The following is a 20,000-nucleotide window of genomic DNA, read 5'->3' on the forward strand; positions in this document are numbered from 1 at the left end:
TGTGTTGTATAGTTTTAGTTAATGATAATAACCCTGCATTAAACACTTGCATAACAATCATTAAATATAAAACAATATTTAAAGCAGCCATCACTAATAATATTTTTTATATTAAAGTTAATGGTTTATTCTGAATGGTGCACAACGCTAAAAATATCTTTTAAAATAGAGAGCAGAATAAAATACGCACACACACACACACACACACACACACACACACACACACACACACATCTGTCCACTTGTTTCTGTTTGTTGACTGACAGTGTTGACCAACCAGAAGATAAAATGAAACGGAAATACTTTTGGTCTATTTTTATAAAATGTAGTAATTACACACTTATAAATACACTCGTAAATCATATTTTAGGTCAGTATTTTAACAATTTAACAACACTTTTTCATATTCACAGTTCTCTGATATTAGTAAATGGTTACATGGCATGAAGGTTAACAAATAACATATTTCATATTTTTTAACACAGGTTTTTTATTTGTATTTTATTAATTATTAGCTTTCATCGACTCATTTATATTAGACTCATTTAAAAATTATTTTTATTACATTTTTGTAATGATTTTATTCATTATACCATCTCACCAACTCATCTAGGTTGGTTTTATTTTAAATATATAATTTTAACTCCTAATTAATTTAGTTTTTTTTATTATTTATTTTTTCAGGTTTTTTTATTATTTCATTTTATTATTAGCTTTAAATTTTTTATATATTTTTATGATTTAATTTCACAGTTCATTGATTCAGATTCATCAGATTTTTTTTTTTTTTTTTTGGTCTATGTTTTAGTGTTTCAATTTTATTTATACATCACATTTCATACAGATGCAAAAGATATCTAAAAATAAAAACAGCAATAAAAGCAAAGAATAAAACAAGAGTAAAACTCGATTTAAAATATTTCAAAACAAAATATGCTGGTTTTAGTTAATTATAATAACCCTGGCTGGCTTTCACGCTCATTGTGACGTGTTTCTCTCAGTGCTGACTCGTTGAGGATTCGATGTTTAACTCTGTTTGAAAGAGCGGTGATTTACTCTTGTGTGTGTGACGACTCCTCGTGTCTCTCTGATATCTAGCTGCTTGTCTGCTCCAGTACTTTTCTCCTTGTTGCACGTCAAAGTGTTAATTGCTCCTTGTTAAAAGCCCCACCGTGTGTGTGTGTGTGTGTCTTCACCTGCCGTCTCTTTGCATCCAATTCCTCTTCCTGTGCTAAAGCTCCGCTAGGTGACGAGAGCCAGAAATCAGTGTGAGGACTCACACACACACACACTCCGCTAACATCACCTCCACTTTAATGGGTTTACAAATATCCATTTATCCTGGCATTTCCCTTTTCATTGCATCTCTGCTCTGTTCCTGTCTGAGGACGAGAGCATGATTGAGGCACATCAACAGATGCAGACAGGATGAGGAGAGGTGTAGATTTCCTCTCTTCTTCCTCCGTGTGCGAGGTGTGAAGTGCTCGTCTTTTGCATGTGTCCTGAGCAGAGAGGATTGTGGGATAGGCCTGGTCTCTGATCATTGAACGTTTTCAGGTGTTATTGCTCAGGAGTGTCTTTTTCAGGAATACTAGCCTACTGCATACTATTACAGAGACGTTATTACAATTATTATTATTTACATAAATGAGACATTTCTAAACATATATCACAAAAATATATGAATAATTTTCTCTTTAAATTATTTTTATAGTAGTAGTAGAAGTAGTAGTATCATTATGTGTTTTGTAATAAATTAAATAAAAAATGTGTAATTTATATATACACTACCATCTGGAATAATTAAGGTTTTATTATCATATATTTATTTATTTTACATTTTTATTTATTATGATTTTAATGCAATGTGTTATCATTGTTGTTGTGTGCTTTTATAATAAATTGTAGAATAAAAGTAGAATTAATGTAGTCAGCACCTCTAGGAATAATAATAATACTAATTATTATTATTATTATTATTATTATTATTATTATTATTATTATTATTATTGTGTATTTTTTATTATATAATGAATGTATCATTTACATATACACAACCATTTGGAAAAATAGAATACTATATTTCATTTATTGATTTATTATTATTATTATTATTATTATTATTATTATTATTATTATTATTATTATTATTATGTGTTTTTATAATATAACATAATAAATGTGTAATTTATATATACTGTACACCACCATTTGGAAAGATAGAATAATATTTTCATTTGATTTATTATTATTATTATTATTATTATTATTATTATTATTTGTTTTTATAATATAATATAATAAATGTGTAATTTATATATACACTACCATTTGTAATGATATTTGGAATAATAGAATAATGTATTTATTTGTGCTTAATTTTTATTTTTCTATTTATTTGTATTATTGTTATTGTGTGTTTGTATAATCAATAGCATAATTAATGTATTGTGTATAATTACACTACCATTTGGAATAATTACGACTTTTTTATGTTTATGTAATAATTTTCTCCTGCTCATCAAGACAGTAAAAAATTATATTGTGGAATATTATTATTAAATATTTAAAATATTATGCAGTATGTAGTGTGCAGTATGCTAGTATGCTAACAGCCACAGTCCATTCTGATGATGATGATGATAAAGATGAAGAGTTCAGACTGCTCTGGAATGCCATCACACACACACACACACACACACACACACACATATAGCACTGAGTAATGAGGCAGTGATGAGCGCGTCCCGCAGCGCAGGGGTCAAAGGTCAGAGAACTGTCTCAGCTGCTGCCGAGGAGCAGTGATGACACAGCATGTGTGTGTGTGTGTGTGTGTGTGTGTGTGTGTGGTTAACTAATCCACCTTTATGTACACAGTCTGAATACACACACACACACACACACACACACACACACACATACACACACACACACGTGTCAGAGCTCTGCAGGAGAAAACTGATGCATGTGAGCGCCTCCCCCAGCCATTAATTATCAGAACACAGAACAGCACACCTGTACACACACTGCCGATGCACACACACACACACACACACAAAGATGCCTCATGAGTTCAGGTATCATATACAGTGTCTATTGACCTGTAACAAACAAAAACAAGAGGAATTGTGGGTGAACACGGCTGTTAATGCATCATTTAAGTTCATCTTCAGCACTGATGCATTAGTGCTGTACTGAACCAGAAACAAACACATTTCATTTCTCATTAATATTCAAATTCACGCATTTGGTTGGAAATTTAGCCATTCACATGTATTTAGTGCACGAATATTGCAAACAGTGTAGAAATTTGGCGATCTGATGAGAAGAGGAGTCACTTGTTGCACTGACGCTCATTTAGGAACAGATTCTGATGAAAAAAAGCCCACTTTCATTAAATATAAAGACTTTCTCAGCCTGACTTTCATTAATTGCTGATGTAATCAAGTTTGCTGAGTGAGCAGGGAAATAATATTATATGTAACAAAACATGTTCAGTTTATGTGGGATATAAGGAGAGATTTCTGATGTTCTCTGAGTTTGGCTGTAGTTTAACGGCGTGGTGGGTCTTGTCTACGGTGGCCTGTTGCAGCCAAATCTCATGGGCGTCTGAGGGCCGCCGGTCCGAGGGCTATTTAGCATGGACCGACCCGAGGAGATGGATGCTCGCAGGGGTCCTCATTCATCTGCTTCAGGCTCCTGCTCTTTTTAGGGTCCCTGCTTCCCTCTGCACTCCTTCTTTCACGCGCCCCACATCCATCTCACTGCTGTGCTTTTCCGTCTCGCTCTTTCTCCCCAGAAAGTCTCATTGCTCAGAGGTTGCTCTTTCATTTCTCAAGAGACTGTGTTGTTGAAGTTCATTAGGAGAATTAAAACGCTAGACGTCATCTGGTAAGAGTTTAGAGCTGTAAAACTCAGCTCAGAGAATTTGATGAGAATTTAATGAGTTCATGTTGAGCAAAAGACTAGACTGAGATGTCTTCCGAGTTTAATTGAGTCTTTTTCTGATGCATTAGAATGATCTTAAGCGCAGGAGATGTAGTTTGTTTTTAGTCTCCATTTTATCCCATTGCTCTCCCCGAGACGTATTCGAGATCTCAAGTAAATTTTATTTTATTTTATTTTATTTTATTTTATTTTATTTTAATTTATTTTAATTTTATTTTATTTTATTTTATTTTATTTTATTTTATTTTATTTAGATGCATTCACACACACTGCTTAAAGCAGGACATGAATGCAGCTACAAATGCATAAATAAGGTTTAATGTTTTAAAAACAAAACATTCAGTGGTGATATAGTACGAAAAAAGGGAAAATGTTATTAAATAAATATACAAATTGCCAGTAGATGGCAGCAAATCACTGCATGAGTGAGTCACTGAGTCATTCATTCAACTGATTCGTTCAAACGAAACTATAAGACACAAAACAATTCTATTTGAAACTATTTTCAATGACGAAATGTATGAATGTCTAAAATGTAAGTCAAACAGTATTGACTCAAATTGAATTTTATGAAATTTTCAGTTTCCATTACTCGTTTCCGATGCGATATGTCAAAATGGGAATAAAAACGGGGCGATGGAAACATTGTTTTTCCTGAGAAGAGATCTCAACAATAGCAGTTGACAAACAAGCCACTTCATCTCTTTTTTAAATCTCATTGTGTTCAAAGAGAAAGATTTAAGACATTAATGAGATGTCATTTAATTTGTATTTTTATTTTTGGTTGCCAACTTTGGTATCTCTGCACAGTTGAGCATAGTGTGAGACGTTGTTGAGATGCATGATGTATTAAATTCAGATTAATCTCTTTTTGATCCCATTGTGTTCAAGGAGAAACATTTGAGACATTAAAGAGATGGAGAAAACATTTCTGTTTTTATCTCGTTCTAATCTCATTGCGTTTTAGAAGCAGCATTTCTCCCTCACACTTTCTCCTCTTTTCTCCTTATTTTACTTGTTGCACTTTTCCGATTACGTTAATGTCTTCTCGGTTTCTCACAATCATCGTTTGGTGGCCAGGTAAGCATGCGCCTGCTGTTATTAATCTTTCACGGGCATCTTCAGGTGTGTGTCATTTATCTTTGTTAATATTTCCTCGGGATGCCAGCTGGGTACCTGTGCCAGCCATCTCTGAATCTGGGCATGCAGATCGCCTGCTAACGGAGAAACAGTCTGTCCTGCGCAAAATGAGACACTTTTGTTTTAACATCTATCCCCCCTTGCAAAAAAAACTCCTTGACTGTGAGACGGGGTGACTTATTTAAGACAAGGACTCTTTTGTGTTAGCCTGTGAAAGGCGGCAGACCGCTCCTCGGGCCCGCCACGTAATTGGCCTATTTAGCTTGTTTTGCATGTGAATGGGGCGCTAGTCAAGCATCGCTAAGTCTGTTGTGAGCGCTGCCGTCATCTGAATTCAACTCAGCGCAAACATTCTCCCTACTTTATCACTTCCTCTAATGAGCCCCGGTTCGGAATCATACCCCCCCCCCCCGAGTGTCCCTAAAAAGTTCGGGAGGAAGTCAACTTTTTTTTTTTCTTCCGTAGAACTGGAGTAAGCGAACGAGCTCTCGTTAGCTAGGCTTGATTAGCAGAACAGTGTGTTAGCTGAGAACAGGGTAATGATGAGAAGAGTTTGTGCGGGGTAAGTGTGCTGGGACGCCGGATTGATGTCTGAACTTCATGAATTTACATATTTGAAAAATTGTGGCTTTAATTAAATCGTCTTTTAATTGTCAGAACTTTTAGAAATTAAATAGGACTTTTATTCTTTAATTGAACACTGCATCAGTGTTTTTAGCAGAAATTCCGACGTTCCGAGCACGTCATTATTCTTGATAAAATTATGTTAGGTTTAACTGTCTATCAAATCTCAAAACTTTTTGTGTTTTAAAAAAAAAGTGCTTTTATATGACATCGCATAAATTTGTAGCAAAAAATTGACATTTCATGCATCTGTTGTCTTTTTCGGATCAAATTATGAAGGTCGAATGTCTTAAATGTCAAAACTTTTATATTCCTAATTAAAGGCATTTTTACTTTTTTTATATTGTGTATTGTGTAATTAAGGGTCTTTATTTGAATCGTTTTCAAAAGCGACATTGCATTACTTAACTTATTTTAGTAATTTTTAATTTTTTTATTTTGAGCATCTGTTTGTATATTTCTTCTCTTTTTTTAATTAAATTGTGAATTTTTATAATCCTAATTAATTTATTTTGTGTTTGTGTGTGTGTGTGCTTTGATACTGCACTGTATTATTAATTTTTAGCAAACTATAATATATATATATAAACGCTTGAATTTCTGATATTTCAAGCATTTTTCTGTATATTGTGGCTTTAATTTTGAAGGTCAAGTTTGTCACGTACGGTGTTACAAGAAGCATGGGAGAGATCCAAAGGTAAACAGGTTTATGAAGGGGCAATCCAAAAGAGTAAACAGTCCAGGCAGGGTCAAAAACCAGAAAATCCAAAAATATAAACACAAACAAAAACACATGTGAAGAGCAGACTCAGGAAAGTAACATTCATACGACAAGGACTCCGTGACAAAGACTCAAACAGACCGGGTATTTATACACAGAAGGATAATGGGGAAACAGGAGACAGGTGGGGAACAATCAATTAACTAAAACAAGGAGGAAGGTGACCAAATAAGGGAACAGGAAGTGATAAGATGACAGACACCGTTGGAACGGAGGACACCTAGTGGACACCCAGGGAACACAACCCAGACACTGTGACAAAGTTATCTTAAATGTCACAACTTTTAGAATCTAAAAGGCCTTTATTTATTTATTTATATCTTGTGCTTTAATACAACACTGCGTTACTTTTTTAGCACAAAACTGACATTGCAATCATCTTTATGCCATTTTTATGTGTATTTTTTTCTAGTTATGCATTTTTCAATCTGGCTGCAGAATTTCAACGTATTCTGAAACATTTATTGATTTAATATCTGTGTGATTCTCTATTTTCTGTTTCTTTGACGAACTCCCGGATGTTTTCTCTGACGTCTTTCTGTGCGTGTGTTTAACCTCAGGAGTGTGTGGCATCTCTGTTTGTTAACTGACTGGTTTTAACCCCTCGAGTGTCTCTGATGTGTTTGTGTCCAGTCGGGGCTCATGGGAGGCGAGGTGGGGATGGTCAGTCCAGAGACAGTGTCTCCCACCAAACTGGGCTCACAGTATTACCAGCATTACGCTGGAAACCCGCGCCGGCGAGCCCTTCACAGCGACTCCATGGGTGAGCCTTCACCACCACCACCATCATCATCATCAACTGCTTAATTCATTATATAAAAGCTCCTTTATTCTTAAAGTCCTTGTGTTTGTTTCAAAATGTCAGGAACACATTTTCTTTTGTTATTTTTTTAATATCGTCTGTCAAAAAAGAGCTTGCGGTGATTATTGATTTTCTCTCTTTTTGTGAGACCTGTATTTGTGTTCCTAACAATGTGTCGACCCTCGGGCCTTGAGCTGCCGGCCTTCAATAGGTGTCAGCCTTCAGGGCAAATCACACACGCTTTTATTTCTGTCAGAAACACACACGACTGTCGGTCGCATACCGAACTCTTTCATTGTTTTGATGCATTTAAAGGCAACTTTTGTCATCACTCATGTTAAATATCTCGCCCGTCTTTGTTTTTTCTAGAAGTCCAGACGAAAAAGGTGCGGAAAGTTCCTCCCGGATTGCCGTCATCAGTAAGTCGATGAACATTTTTCACCTGAGTTTGACTTTGAAACACTGGATCGCTTCTATTAGCTGCGTGATTGGAGCTTTATCTCTCGTGTGTGTGTGTGTGTGTGTGTGAGAGAGTGTGTGTGTGTGTGTGTGTGTGTGTGTGTGTGTGTGTGAGAGAGAGAGAGAGTGTGTGTGTGTGTGTGTGTGTGTGTGTGCGTGTGTGAGAGAGAGAGAGTGTGTGTGTGTGTGTGTGTGTGTGTGTGCGTGTGTGTGAGAGAGACTTTGTGTTGCCATCAGTTTTAGAGACCAGTTATCTCAGTAATAATAATATAATTATTGTTATTATAATTAATAATTGTTACATATTTAATATTTGTAATATTTTAATAATAATTATACTAATTTACATTATATGGATTATTTATTATTTACAATAAATAATAACAATTGTTTGTAAATAATAATATTAATCTTAATAATAATAATAATAATAATAATAATCATATTATTATTTACAATTAATTCTTATTAATACTTTAAATTATAAATAATATTATTATAATACTGTTAACTCATAATAAATTATATCTGATCGTGGTATTATATTTATTAATCGAGTTTATACTTATTTAATTTCGACAAACATTTGCGACATTGTTTTCGGCAGTCAGTGGAATTACTTTTTACAAATTTAATTGCACACATTATTAATTTAGAACAATTAATATTTTATGAAATACATTTAGAAATATGTTCCCTTTATTTATAAATGCACAATTTATATATATATATATATATACACACACACACAAAACATAAAGACAGTACATATACATTATACTCTAAATTTAGCTAATTATATCTGTGTTGTATTATATCTTTATATAATGATATGTATGTGCTAAAGCAGCTCTGTGGTGTTTTTGTTTACATGCATGATAACAGAAATATCTCTAAAGGGTTTTTATTCATGTGTGTACTGAGTAAATGTCAATGCACAGGATCTTTATTCATGTTGAGCAGACGTCTGTGTGGTTTTTTTTACGTCATTTGTTTTTGCTACAGAAATCATTGTATTTTTAAAATGCATGTAACTGTACAACAATGTCTTCCTTTATGCATTCCCAAAATGAGAAAAATGATGCGTGGCATGGTTTCCCATGATTTAAACTCATTGTGTCTGACTGTGTTCGTCATCCGCTCAGATGTTTCTATACCAGGACAGATCCAGAACGTTCTCCCGTTTCTGCTCGTCTGCGCTCACATCTGATTGTTTAAAGTATACAGCGTTAATTAAATTAGGTTTGGTGTAGCAGAATGCTCAGGTGGGACGTGATCTCTCTCTGAGCTGTTCCTGTTGCTCCCCCTTCAGGCTGTAAAGGGCACTGCGGCCGAGTTTAGGGCATGTCTGACTGATGCTTCTTAATTTACTGTAGCTTTCTTTAAATATTAAGTCTGGTTTGAAGATGCTTTGTGCAGTTTTGGGTGTGATTTATTCATGAGTGTTTCATGTGTGCTGATAGGGATGTTCGAGTGTTTGTGGGGATGCTGTTGTTTTATAATGAATCATCTGCCTGTGTGTTTTAATAAGCCAGAACAGCGCAGGTTTGTGGCAGTAAACACACTTTAGTGTTTTTTAATTGTGCTCTTGTGGTTTCTGCCACCGTGAGAGAGCATATGCCCCACATTGACATCTACAGACAATAGAGCGTGTGTGTGTGTGTGTGTGTGTGTGTGTGTGTGTGTGTGTGTGTGAACATCATTCAGACGCAGTGAGATTGTGCATGCAATGTTTTAAATGAACAGGTTAAGCACGCTATCCTGATTTGTTCTCCATAACATTATCAAAGCAATTTAAAAATTCTCACTATTTTCATCATCTGATTGTCATTAATGTATTACAATGATTTTTGTATTTAAATAAGCATTAATTAAAGCTAAAGGCAAAAATGCAACCATAATCTATAAACGCTTTACAATTCGGGTGATATTTAAATCTATTAGTATTGTATTTTTGTGCATTTCAGCAATGAGCATTTCGTGCTTGGTTGCAATTCAAAATATAATAAAATAGTAGAAAGTGAGAAATTATTTTATTATTATTATTACTAGCAGTAATTGTGCATGACGAAAATAAAGAGTATTTTATATAGACGACGACTTCTTTTTCTTCTTCTTCTTTTTAGCTAAATTTAAGTGAATACTTTTTATTGTTTTTGAGGTGAAATACAGACTGAGCATGATCTGTGTTGGATATTTCAGATTAAATGCAATCTTTTCACATTTAAAAATACAGATTTATGTGAGGGATTTGTGACTGTAGTGTCACTGGACATCAATAAAACACACAAAAAATTACAACAACGCTAACATCAGCTTCCTAAACTCAAATGAAGCTACGTTTCTGTTTCTGATGCTCTCGTGTGATGGGGGTGGGGCTTCAGGTGGGTCTCCATGGCGACGGGTTGAGTGACAGCTAGCAGACGGAGGTAAAAGTTTGGCCGCGGCCCAAAACTCAGTGAAAGAAAGAAACAGCCTCCGTCACCAGCTGTCGACAGCGTTTTTGTTGGAACCCGAGTGTGAGAACCCTGTTTAAAGCTGTGTGTGTGTGTGTGTGTGTGTGTGTGTGTGTGTGTGTGTGTGTGTGTGTGTGTGAACCCCGCAGAACCTCTCCGTTTTGGACTACGTCTTAATGAACATATTCTGTCATCATTCACTAACCCTCAAAACCTGTATGACCCTCCCTCTTTTGTAGCACATTAAAGGAGGTATTTAGCAGAATGTGAACGCTGCTCTTTTCCATATTGTGGATATGGATGTGAATAAAGGCATTTGAGCTGCAAAAATGACTAGAAAGCACCATAAAATCAGTTCATTTTGACTCGTGTACTATATTGCAAAGTCTGTTCCTCAGGAAAAATACTTATGACTTGGAAAATATTAAAATGTAATACATTTTCCATATAATGAGAGTGGAGGTAAAATGAGCCATCTGAGCTCCACACATGCCGAAAAAAGCAGCATTTTCATATTCTCATATTTATCATACACTTAGTTCTAAATCAGTTTTTCAGACAAAACTCTCAAATTATTTAGAATATAGTTAAATATATTTTTCATATAGTGAATAAGGATGTAAAATGAGGCATGTGAGCTTCAAAAATAACACAAAAGATTCATAACAGACGTTTATTTGACTCATGCACTATATTCAAATCAGACAAAGTCTGACAAAATTATTATGTGACTTCAACAGAGTTGAAATATAGTTAAATATAATATAATTCTCATATAGTGAATATGGATCCAAAAATGACAACAACAACAACAACAAAAATTATATCATAATTATCGTTTGACAGAATTAAATAGTCAACTATTATGATGTTTTTATGGTGCTTTTTTTTTTGTCATGTTTGGAGCTCAAATGTCTCCATTCACATCCGCTTTCACTGTATAGAAAAGAGCAGCGTGCACATTCTGCTAAATTTCTTCTGTTGTGCTCCACCTCCAAAAGAAAGTCATATAGTTTTGGAACAAACCTGAGGGTGAATAAATGATGACAGAATGATAGTTTTCAGCTGAACTGTCCCTTTAAGAGTGTAATCGTGAGTTAGTGTGTTTCAGAGTCGTCTCGTTTCAGATGAATGGTTGTGTAAATGTGTAAATAAATGGCAGTAAGTTGTATTCTCAGCTCGATTCACCTGTCAGCCCGTGCAGGAAAGAGAAGCAGAGAGAACGTAGTAGTAAATGATCTCATGGTGTGTGTTTTTTGGGGTTATTTTTTTAAGCGAGTGGAAAGAAATAGCAGAAACATCTGCGTGTGTCTGGCTCCGGCCCAGCATTTAAGAAAAATCCTCTGTATGAAATAAACGGTCCGATTTCATTCAGTCCTGCCAAAAACCAAGACGTGAACATATCAGAGCCGTGTCCCTTCGTTTGGTGAGGAAAAAGGCCAGTGCCGTGTTTCTGAAAGGCTTCTGTGTCGTCTATAAATAGAGATTTGTATTTCTGAGGCAGTCACGGACAGCTGGATTTCTTCTCTTGAGATCTTTAATGGAGAAAAATTTTCAACATTTCGTAACACAACACACCTGCTGACAGAGAGACATTCTCGTTTCGCTTTTCTTAGAATGTTCTCAGATTTGCAAGATATCAAATATCAAGTTTGTATACGCAAAATTCAGAGAATATGTTACTTGCATAGATATTAAATTTGTATTTGCATGAAAAATATTTTTATAGTTCTTTTTTTTGACAATTACACTATTTTTTCTTGCATAAATAGTTTTATATTTCTTACTTTCAGGAATATTTCATATTTTTTTACTTGCACTAATATTGTAATATTGTTTATTTTCCTTCATATTTTTATATTTTTTACATGCATGCATATTTTTTTAATTGACATGAATATTCAAATATTTTTAATTGCAATTGTATATAATTTTTTTACTTGACATGATTTTATTTTTTCTTGCATACATATTCAAATTTTATACTTGTATTAAAACTAAAATATTTTATAAAATTATATAAAATATTTTTTCTTATTTGCATGAATGTTCTAATGTTTTTTACTTGCATATATACAATGCATTTTTACTTTTATATATATATATATATATATATATATATATATATATATATATATATATATATATATATATATATAAAACTTAAGAGCAGGAAGGTAATGCAGTTAGATTTCGATATGAACTTTATTCAGTTATTGTCTCATTTGTTTATATTTCTCCTCAGAAGTTTGAGAATGCTGTAACTAGACTCTATCATCAAATTCTTTCCCCATTCTCGTCCCCATTTTTTCCTTGTCCTCATCCCTCTCTCCTCTCCTCCAGCACAGCATCTGTTTCTCTCTTTACCTCCGCGGTGGCCATCTCATGCTGATGTCTTGAGCGGCGCTCGATGTTTGTTTGCGCTGTTTTCAGAGAACATTTGTTTGGGTGCCGTCGGCTCAGATAAAGCCCATCTCTCTCTCTCTTTCTCAGATGTTCCCAACATTTTTGTTAGGAGATATTTGGCTGGAAACAGCCTAAAGAATCAAACTGCACAGCCATGAGAACAGATGATTTGATATGATTGGTTCTGATTTTGATTTGTATAATGTCAATTTTTGTTCCTGAAAAGTTGTGCATGTTCATCTGCATATTATAAACAGAAATCATTCAGTTTTATAAAACGCTCAGTTTTATGCTCACAATTATTAAAGTGGAAGTGTATGGATGCATTTTAGCTTCAAAGATGACCACAAAAGTGCCATAAAATCAGTCCATTTGATTCATGCACTATTAGTCAGGGTTTTTTTAGGTATGTTTCTATGGTAAAATTATCATATGATTTCCCATGACTTAGAACATAGTGAAATATTATAATAGTGAATATGGATGTGAATGTAGGTATTAAAGCTCAAAGATCAAATGACAAAAAATTAAAATGCATCAAATTTACACGATTAAAAATAAAAAAAAAGTTTTTTAATTCCTTAAAGTTTCAAGGATATACTTCATATAAATCTGATTATAAATATGCATTTACTGGTGCTTTGTCTGCATTTTATGATCATAAATCATTCATTTGGAGTTGAAACTCTGTTTTAAAATCATATTTGTATCTTCTTTTCCGTGTAGTGAATGAAGACATTTATGCTCCAAAAAATGACATTGTAAAAACTTTTTTTACAAAAATGTTATCCCTAAAAGTATACACAGATATATTTCTTAAAAATATGATTATTAATCTGCATTTACAGGTGTGTTATTATCACATATCAGCCAAATGAAATTGAGTTGAAACTGTTTTATAATCATATTTTTTTAATCTGAATACCACTGAAATGTTTTTTATTGTATATGTTTGTCATGAAAATCAACTTCATTTAGGCCTTTCCAGTTTTTCCTGAGATATGTCTTCTGATAACAGCTTTTTAAAATGCTGAAACATGAATCATTTGTTGACCTCAGTAAAGAAAAATGAAATATAGAAAAATAGAACATAGCCTTTAAATAATAACTATTTTTATTAAACAGTTTCAAATTTATAAATTCTGATTGGATGATTAACACACCTCTCAGACTCACAGCTTATATTAATACAATAGCAACACACATGCAGATAGAATATAATGATACAGATTAACATACTGTGTGTGTGTGTGTGTGTGTGTGTGTGTGTGTGTGTGTCAAAGCTCAGATGAGATCCAGGAGAGAATTATATGAACCAGGTCCAGTGGACTGTGTGTTTTCCATTGAGCAATGCACGGAGGAAATGAAGTCAGTTTCCTGTGTGTGTGTGTGTGTGTGTGTGTGTGTGATCTCAGCTCCAGCTTCAGAACTGATGTGGAATGTTCTCCGCACATCTCTGCCAAATCATTGTCCATTACTGCACATTTATTTCTATGCGGAACAGACTTAGAGCTGATATCGCTCATAGAAATTGCATAATAGATGTTAATGGCTGAAAAAAGTAGTTTTTAAAACATCAATCCGTTTTGGCAAATTTATCGCTGTTAAAGTGTATTTTATTACCCATTGGGTTTGGCTTCAGCGGTAACAGATGAGTGAGTGTTTGTGTGTGTGTGTGTGTGTGTGTGTTTGTGTGTGTGCGTGTCCATATACACCACAGATGAAATGCATTTTATGTTTTACTTTGTATTGGATCTTATTTGATGTTTATTTGCATAAAAACTAGGTGAATTCAGCTGTTTAAATTAAAATTCTAGCTTAAATAAAACTTAAAATCAACATTTACAGAAATAACCTGTAAAAATAGTTGTTCATTTAAAAAGATCTGTTAAATATGGTTCATAATAATATTTAACATGAAATGTTCTTTTTTTTACAGTTTTTCTAATCACTTGACTATTTGTGTTTCACTTGCATGGATATTCCAGTATTTTAACTTGCATTAATATTTTTTACTTCACATAAATATTCTAATATTTTTTATTTGCGTCAATATTCAATTTTTTTTTCTTACATGAATATTCTCATATTTTTTACTAGTACTAAGATTTTTATTGTTTATACTTGCATTTAGGTAAAGTACTCAAATCAAATATCCATGCACATAAAAAAATATTTTAGAATATAACAGAAAGGAACTTATAAACAAAACACAAGTTTACAGCTGCATCAGAGATATTATATCTTTATTTTCATGTGTATTTAGAGCAGACAGGTTATGTAGTAAGTCTCGTTTTTGTCCTATTTTGTTCGTCTGGGGCAAGGAGCTGCAGAGGAGGACACTTCCCCAGGTGTCCCAGCATGCACTGGGGGAGAGCGAGATCAAAACTGCTGACGGCCGCAGCTGTAGAGAGAGAAACGGTTCATATCAGCTAAATCCATGAGCACCAACTCCCCTCATGACAGGAGCTGCATCAGTTGATGAATGCTGGGAAACGACACGCTCAGCTACTGTTTATGTAGAGCGATCTCACAGACCTCATGCGATTGCTCAGATTTTTGTTCTTTTGAAGCTCAGTGGACTTAACTGAAGTATCAGCTCTGCCTCAGATGTTGTACCTTTAATTCCTCAGGAGAGATGAAAACAGACCCAAATGAGTCAGTAGTTAATTTGATGAGAAATGTTTGAGTTCATAATGAGAGCTCTGACACAGTTTGAGACATTGTTGAGACCTTTTTCTGGAAGTAGATACATGTGTAGATAGTTGACTTTATCTCAGAATTTAGAATTTTCCTCTTGTTTATCATAATTTTGACTTTGTATGTCATTATATTGACTTATGTCAAAATGTACATTTTATCTCATAATTATCACTTGCTATCTCATAATTTTGACTTTTTGTGTCTTGGACCTTTTTTTATAGTTACGACATTTCTCTCATCATTGTGACTTTTTCTCTCACGATTCCCTCTTTATTATCTACTTATTTGCTTTTTTAATCTCATAATTATTACTTAGTATCTCATAATTTTGTCAAAGTTGACTTATCTCATAATTTTTAATTTTCTCTTATTTATGACTTTAATATCTCATAATTTTGACATTTAATCTCAATTGTCCTTTTTCTCATAATTATCACTTGCCAACTCATAATTTTGACTTTTTGTGTCTTGGACTTTTTATCATAGTTACAACATTTCTCTCATCATTGTGACTTTTTCTCTAAAGATTCACTCTTTATTATTTACTTATTTGCTTTTTTAATCCCATAATTATCACTTAGTATCTCATAATTTTGACAAAGTTGACTTATCTCATAATTTTACATTTTCTCTTAAATATGACTTTAGTATGACAATCTTGACTTTTAATCTCAATTGTCTTTTATCTCATAATTATCAGTTACTATCGCATAATTTTGACTTTTAATCAATTGTCTTATCTCATAATTATCAGTTACTATCTCATAATTTTGACTTTTAATCAATTGTCTTATCTCATAATTATCAGTTACTATCTCATAATTTTGAGTTTTAATCAATTGTCTTTTATCTCATAATTATCACTTGCTATCTCATAATTTTGACTTTTTGTGTCTTTGACTTTTTTAATAGTTATGACATTTCTCTCATCATTGTGACTTTTTCTCTAAAGATTCACTCTTTATTATCTACTTATTTGCTTTTTAATCTCATAATTATCATTTAGTATCTCATAATTTTGACAAAGTTGACTTATCTCATAATTTTACATTTTCTCTTAATTATGACTTTAGTATGACAATTTTGACTTTTAATCTCAATTGTCTTTTATCTCATAATTATCAGTTACTATCTCATACTTTTGACTTTTAATCAGTTGTCTTTTATCTCATAATTATCAGTTACTATCTCATAATTTTGACTTTTAATCAGTTCTTTTATCTCATAATTATCAGTTAGTATCTCATAATTTTGACTTTTAATCAATTGTCTTATCTCATAATTATCAGTTACTATCTCATAATTTTGAGTTTTCATCAATTGTCTTTTATCTCATAATTATCACTTGCTATCTCATAATTTTGACTTTTTTAATAGTTAGGACATTTCTCTCATCATTGTGACTTTTTCTCTCACGATTCCCTCTTAAGTATCTAATTAATTACATTTTTAATTTCATAATTATCACTTAGTATCTCATAATTTTTTCAAACTTATGACTTATCTCATAATTTTAAAATTGTCTCTTAATTATTACTTTAATATGTCAGAATTTTTACTTTTAATCTCAATTGTCTTTTATCTCATAATTATCAGTTACAATTCCCTCTTTGGTATCTAATAATTTGATTTTCTAATCTTGTAATTTATCTCTTAGTATCTAATAATTTTGACTTTTTATCTCATAATTGTGATTTACTGAAGCGTGATTTTTTCTTATGTGCTGGAAATGGGCTTCCATACAGCTTCAGTACCATTTGTTACTCATTTCATCACTTTTGCTATTTACGAAAAACAATTGAGATCTCACTGGTAATTTTTCTCAGTACTTTTTGGAGTATGTGAAGCAGTTCATGATGAGCTTGAGCTGTAACAGAAGAGAGAGAGAGACGGACACAAAGACCAAAGCAGCACCAATCAAAGTGTGTAATTGGTGTTACTCTGAATTCATTTCCCCCATGCACATTGAGCCAAGAGCCAAAAGAGGCCTGCTTCACCACGACCCAGCATCCCTTGCACCCGCTGGCATGGCTTCAGAGGAGCTGCTCGTGGGGGAAGGTCTGTGAACATAATGCTCATCTCCTGAAAACTTTTATTCAGTCACTCATATAGGTTATATATGAAACATATGAGTCAAATAAAATCATTGTTATCCTTAGAAAACACTGAGACAGAAAAATCACCAATAACCTATAAAATCAACTCAGAAACAGCAAATTAATAAAATTAAGAACAAATGGAGACAGAATCTTTATGTATGGATTCCCATTTCCATAATAATTTAATAATGATGAAATTATGGTTAAAAAAGTTATAATTTTGTTATAAAGTCATACATTTTGAGATAAAGATTATGAGATACTAAGTCATAAGTTTGAGATAAAATGTCATAACGATGATAAAAGCTCTGATATAAAAACTAAAGAGAAAAAAGTCATAATTATGACAAAGACAAAAATATGATAAAAAAATCACAATTATGTTATAGGTATGACATAAAAATTCTAAATAATGAGATACTAATAATAATTATGAGATAAAGTCACAATTATGACTAATAACATAAAAATAGATAATTATGAGATAAAAAGTAATGACTACGACATATAAAGTTAAAATCATGACAAGTCAAAATTAAGATAAAAGTAATAACTATAACAAAAGGTCTGACATTAAAGTCAAAATTATGAATGAGTTAATTATAATTATGAGATAAAAAGTTAAATTTTGACATAAAAATAAACATGAAATAAGTGGAAATTATGAGATAACAAGAGAGTTTTGACATTTGTCAAAAGTATGAGATAAAAAGTAAAAATTACGAAAAAATTAAGTTGTCAACATCTCATCAATAAAATGCTAAATGTATATCAGTCATACTCTAGTTTAAAGCTCAAATATCTTCCCATTTATCCTTTGTTAGAATGTGTTTGTATTTCTGCTGTATCCCATAATGCCTTGCGCTTGCCGAGGCTGATGTGGGGCAGGTAGCAGATGTTAACGGCCCTTTAACCAGATCCAGAGCCTGAGAATGAGCACGTGTGACCTGTGACGTCCCGAGGCTCATCTGCACAGATCCCTCATTAAATATCTACATTCAGAAGATTATTTCGACGTTTGCATTCCTAAGGACTATATATTACAAACACAATACGTATTTACAAGCAACAGGCTTTATAGGAAGGAGGAAGTTGGCGAAGTTTCTTTCTCCCTTTTTTTTAAATTCTCAAATGTTCTGTGTGTGCCGAAATCACATAATCACCATAAGGGCTGCTTTGCATTTTTAATTTAGTAACTAACATATGAATACATTTGCATATTAATTAGTTGCAGATTAAATCATGCATACATAATTGCCTCCTTACTGTGTTTAATGTTTGTTAGAATCTGTAGTCGGATCCGTCGGAAGAATACGATTGGACGAAACCCTCGGACGTTTTTGAGTGGCTGAAATACCAACATTTGCTGAATTAATTTGACGCTCACAAAAGAGACAAACAGCGTTTTTGTCTAAATAACTCACTGTGTGTGACACTTGTGTTCATGATTGTGTGAATTAACTCTTGCAGCACTGAATGAATGTCAGAATCACATTCAGATGGGTTCATTAGAGCAAATGAAGGTTTTGTTGAAAGAAACAGAAACAGTGTCTCTCTCTTTCCAATGACGTTGCTCCATAAATATGTATCTCAGTGTAATGATCACCGTCTTCAGAAATCGCAATTGTTTTTCTTTCAGTCTGGACTAATTATTCCCTGGTAATTTGTTTACATTATCTGTGCAGGTTTTTTTTCCTGAAATTACACCTTCCCACGACTCTGCAGTGATTGAGCTCATTAAATCACAAGCTCAAGATATTTGTTTCTATATTCATATACATTTTCTCTGAGAATCAGTTTGAGGAACAACAAAACATGCCTGTTACAACTTCAATTACTTTTTCAATAGTCCTAGTTAATTCTGCATGGAAAACCACGCAAAAGTATTTATTTACTTTATTATGATCGTATTTATTTAGATATATTTATTATTTCTGAATTAATTAGTTTATAATTTTTGTAATTTTCTCAGGCTGATCTGAACACATGTGTGTTTTGTTTCAGGCACACGTTTGCGTTTTTCAGCTGAATAAATCGGTGCTGTTTCAGAACGAAAGCTAACAGGAGTTTCATTGTGTGTTTCTGTGGCGTGTGGAGGGTTAAACTGTTTTTGTGCACACATATGCCGTCGTGCTTTCTGTGAGACTCCAAACCGGCCCTTAGAGTCGCAGTCGGGGCCCTTGAACTCCCCGAGAGAGAAAAAGAGATCCGAACGGGATCCTCCGAGATTGACAACTCATGCTTCTAATGAGCATAAAATCCTCTGAGCATGAAATCAGAATGAAATGTGTGCTTATAATCCAAGTACTGTTTACTCTAATCCCACGGGATGGGAGAGAGAGAGAGAGAGAGAGAGAGAGAGAGAGGGGGTCGACCCCCTCCAGAGCACCTCCATAGCAAACAGAAACAGAAACACTTAAAGCAACACAAAGTCCTGGACACAGACGATCGGCCGGGAGAGCGCTGCTGATGAATTATTGAAGTTTATTCTGGGAATAGCAGCGGCTCTCGGCATATGCAAATGATTTAGTTTCATCAGGGATCTGATCCCAGCGGTTCAGCGGTTCTCACATCAGCGTTGC

At 33.5% G+C, this 20,000-nt stretch overlaps 1 protein-coding gene across 1 annotated transcript in view; it reads left to right on the forward strand.

Moving 5' to 3' along the window:
• LOC127941567 (transcription factor 4-like) overlaps positions 1-20,000 on the forward strand; it is a 115,308-nt gene that overhangs the window by 54,843 nt on the left and 40,465 nt on the right. The window contains 2 exon segments of the mRNA XM_052536771.1: positions 7,127-7,256; positions 7,665-7,714. Of these exon segments, the coding sequence (XP_052392731.1) occupies positions 7,127-7,256; positions 7,665-7,714 (180 nt within the window).

Source organism: Carassius gibelio, chromosome A21 (genome assembly GCF_023724105.1).
Source record: "Carassius gibelio isolate Cgi1373 ecotype wild population from Czech Republic chromosome A21, carGib1.2-hapl.c, whole genome shotgun sequence".
In the NCBI taxonomy this organism is placed as follows: Eukaryota; Metazoa; Chordata; class Actinopteri; order Cypriniformes; family Cyprinidae; genus Carassius; species Carassius gibelio.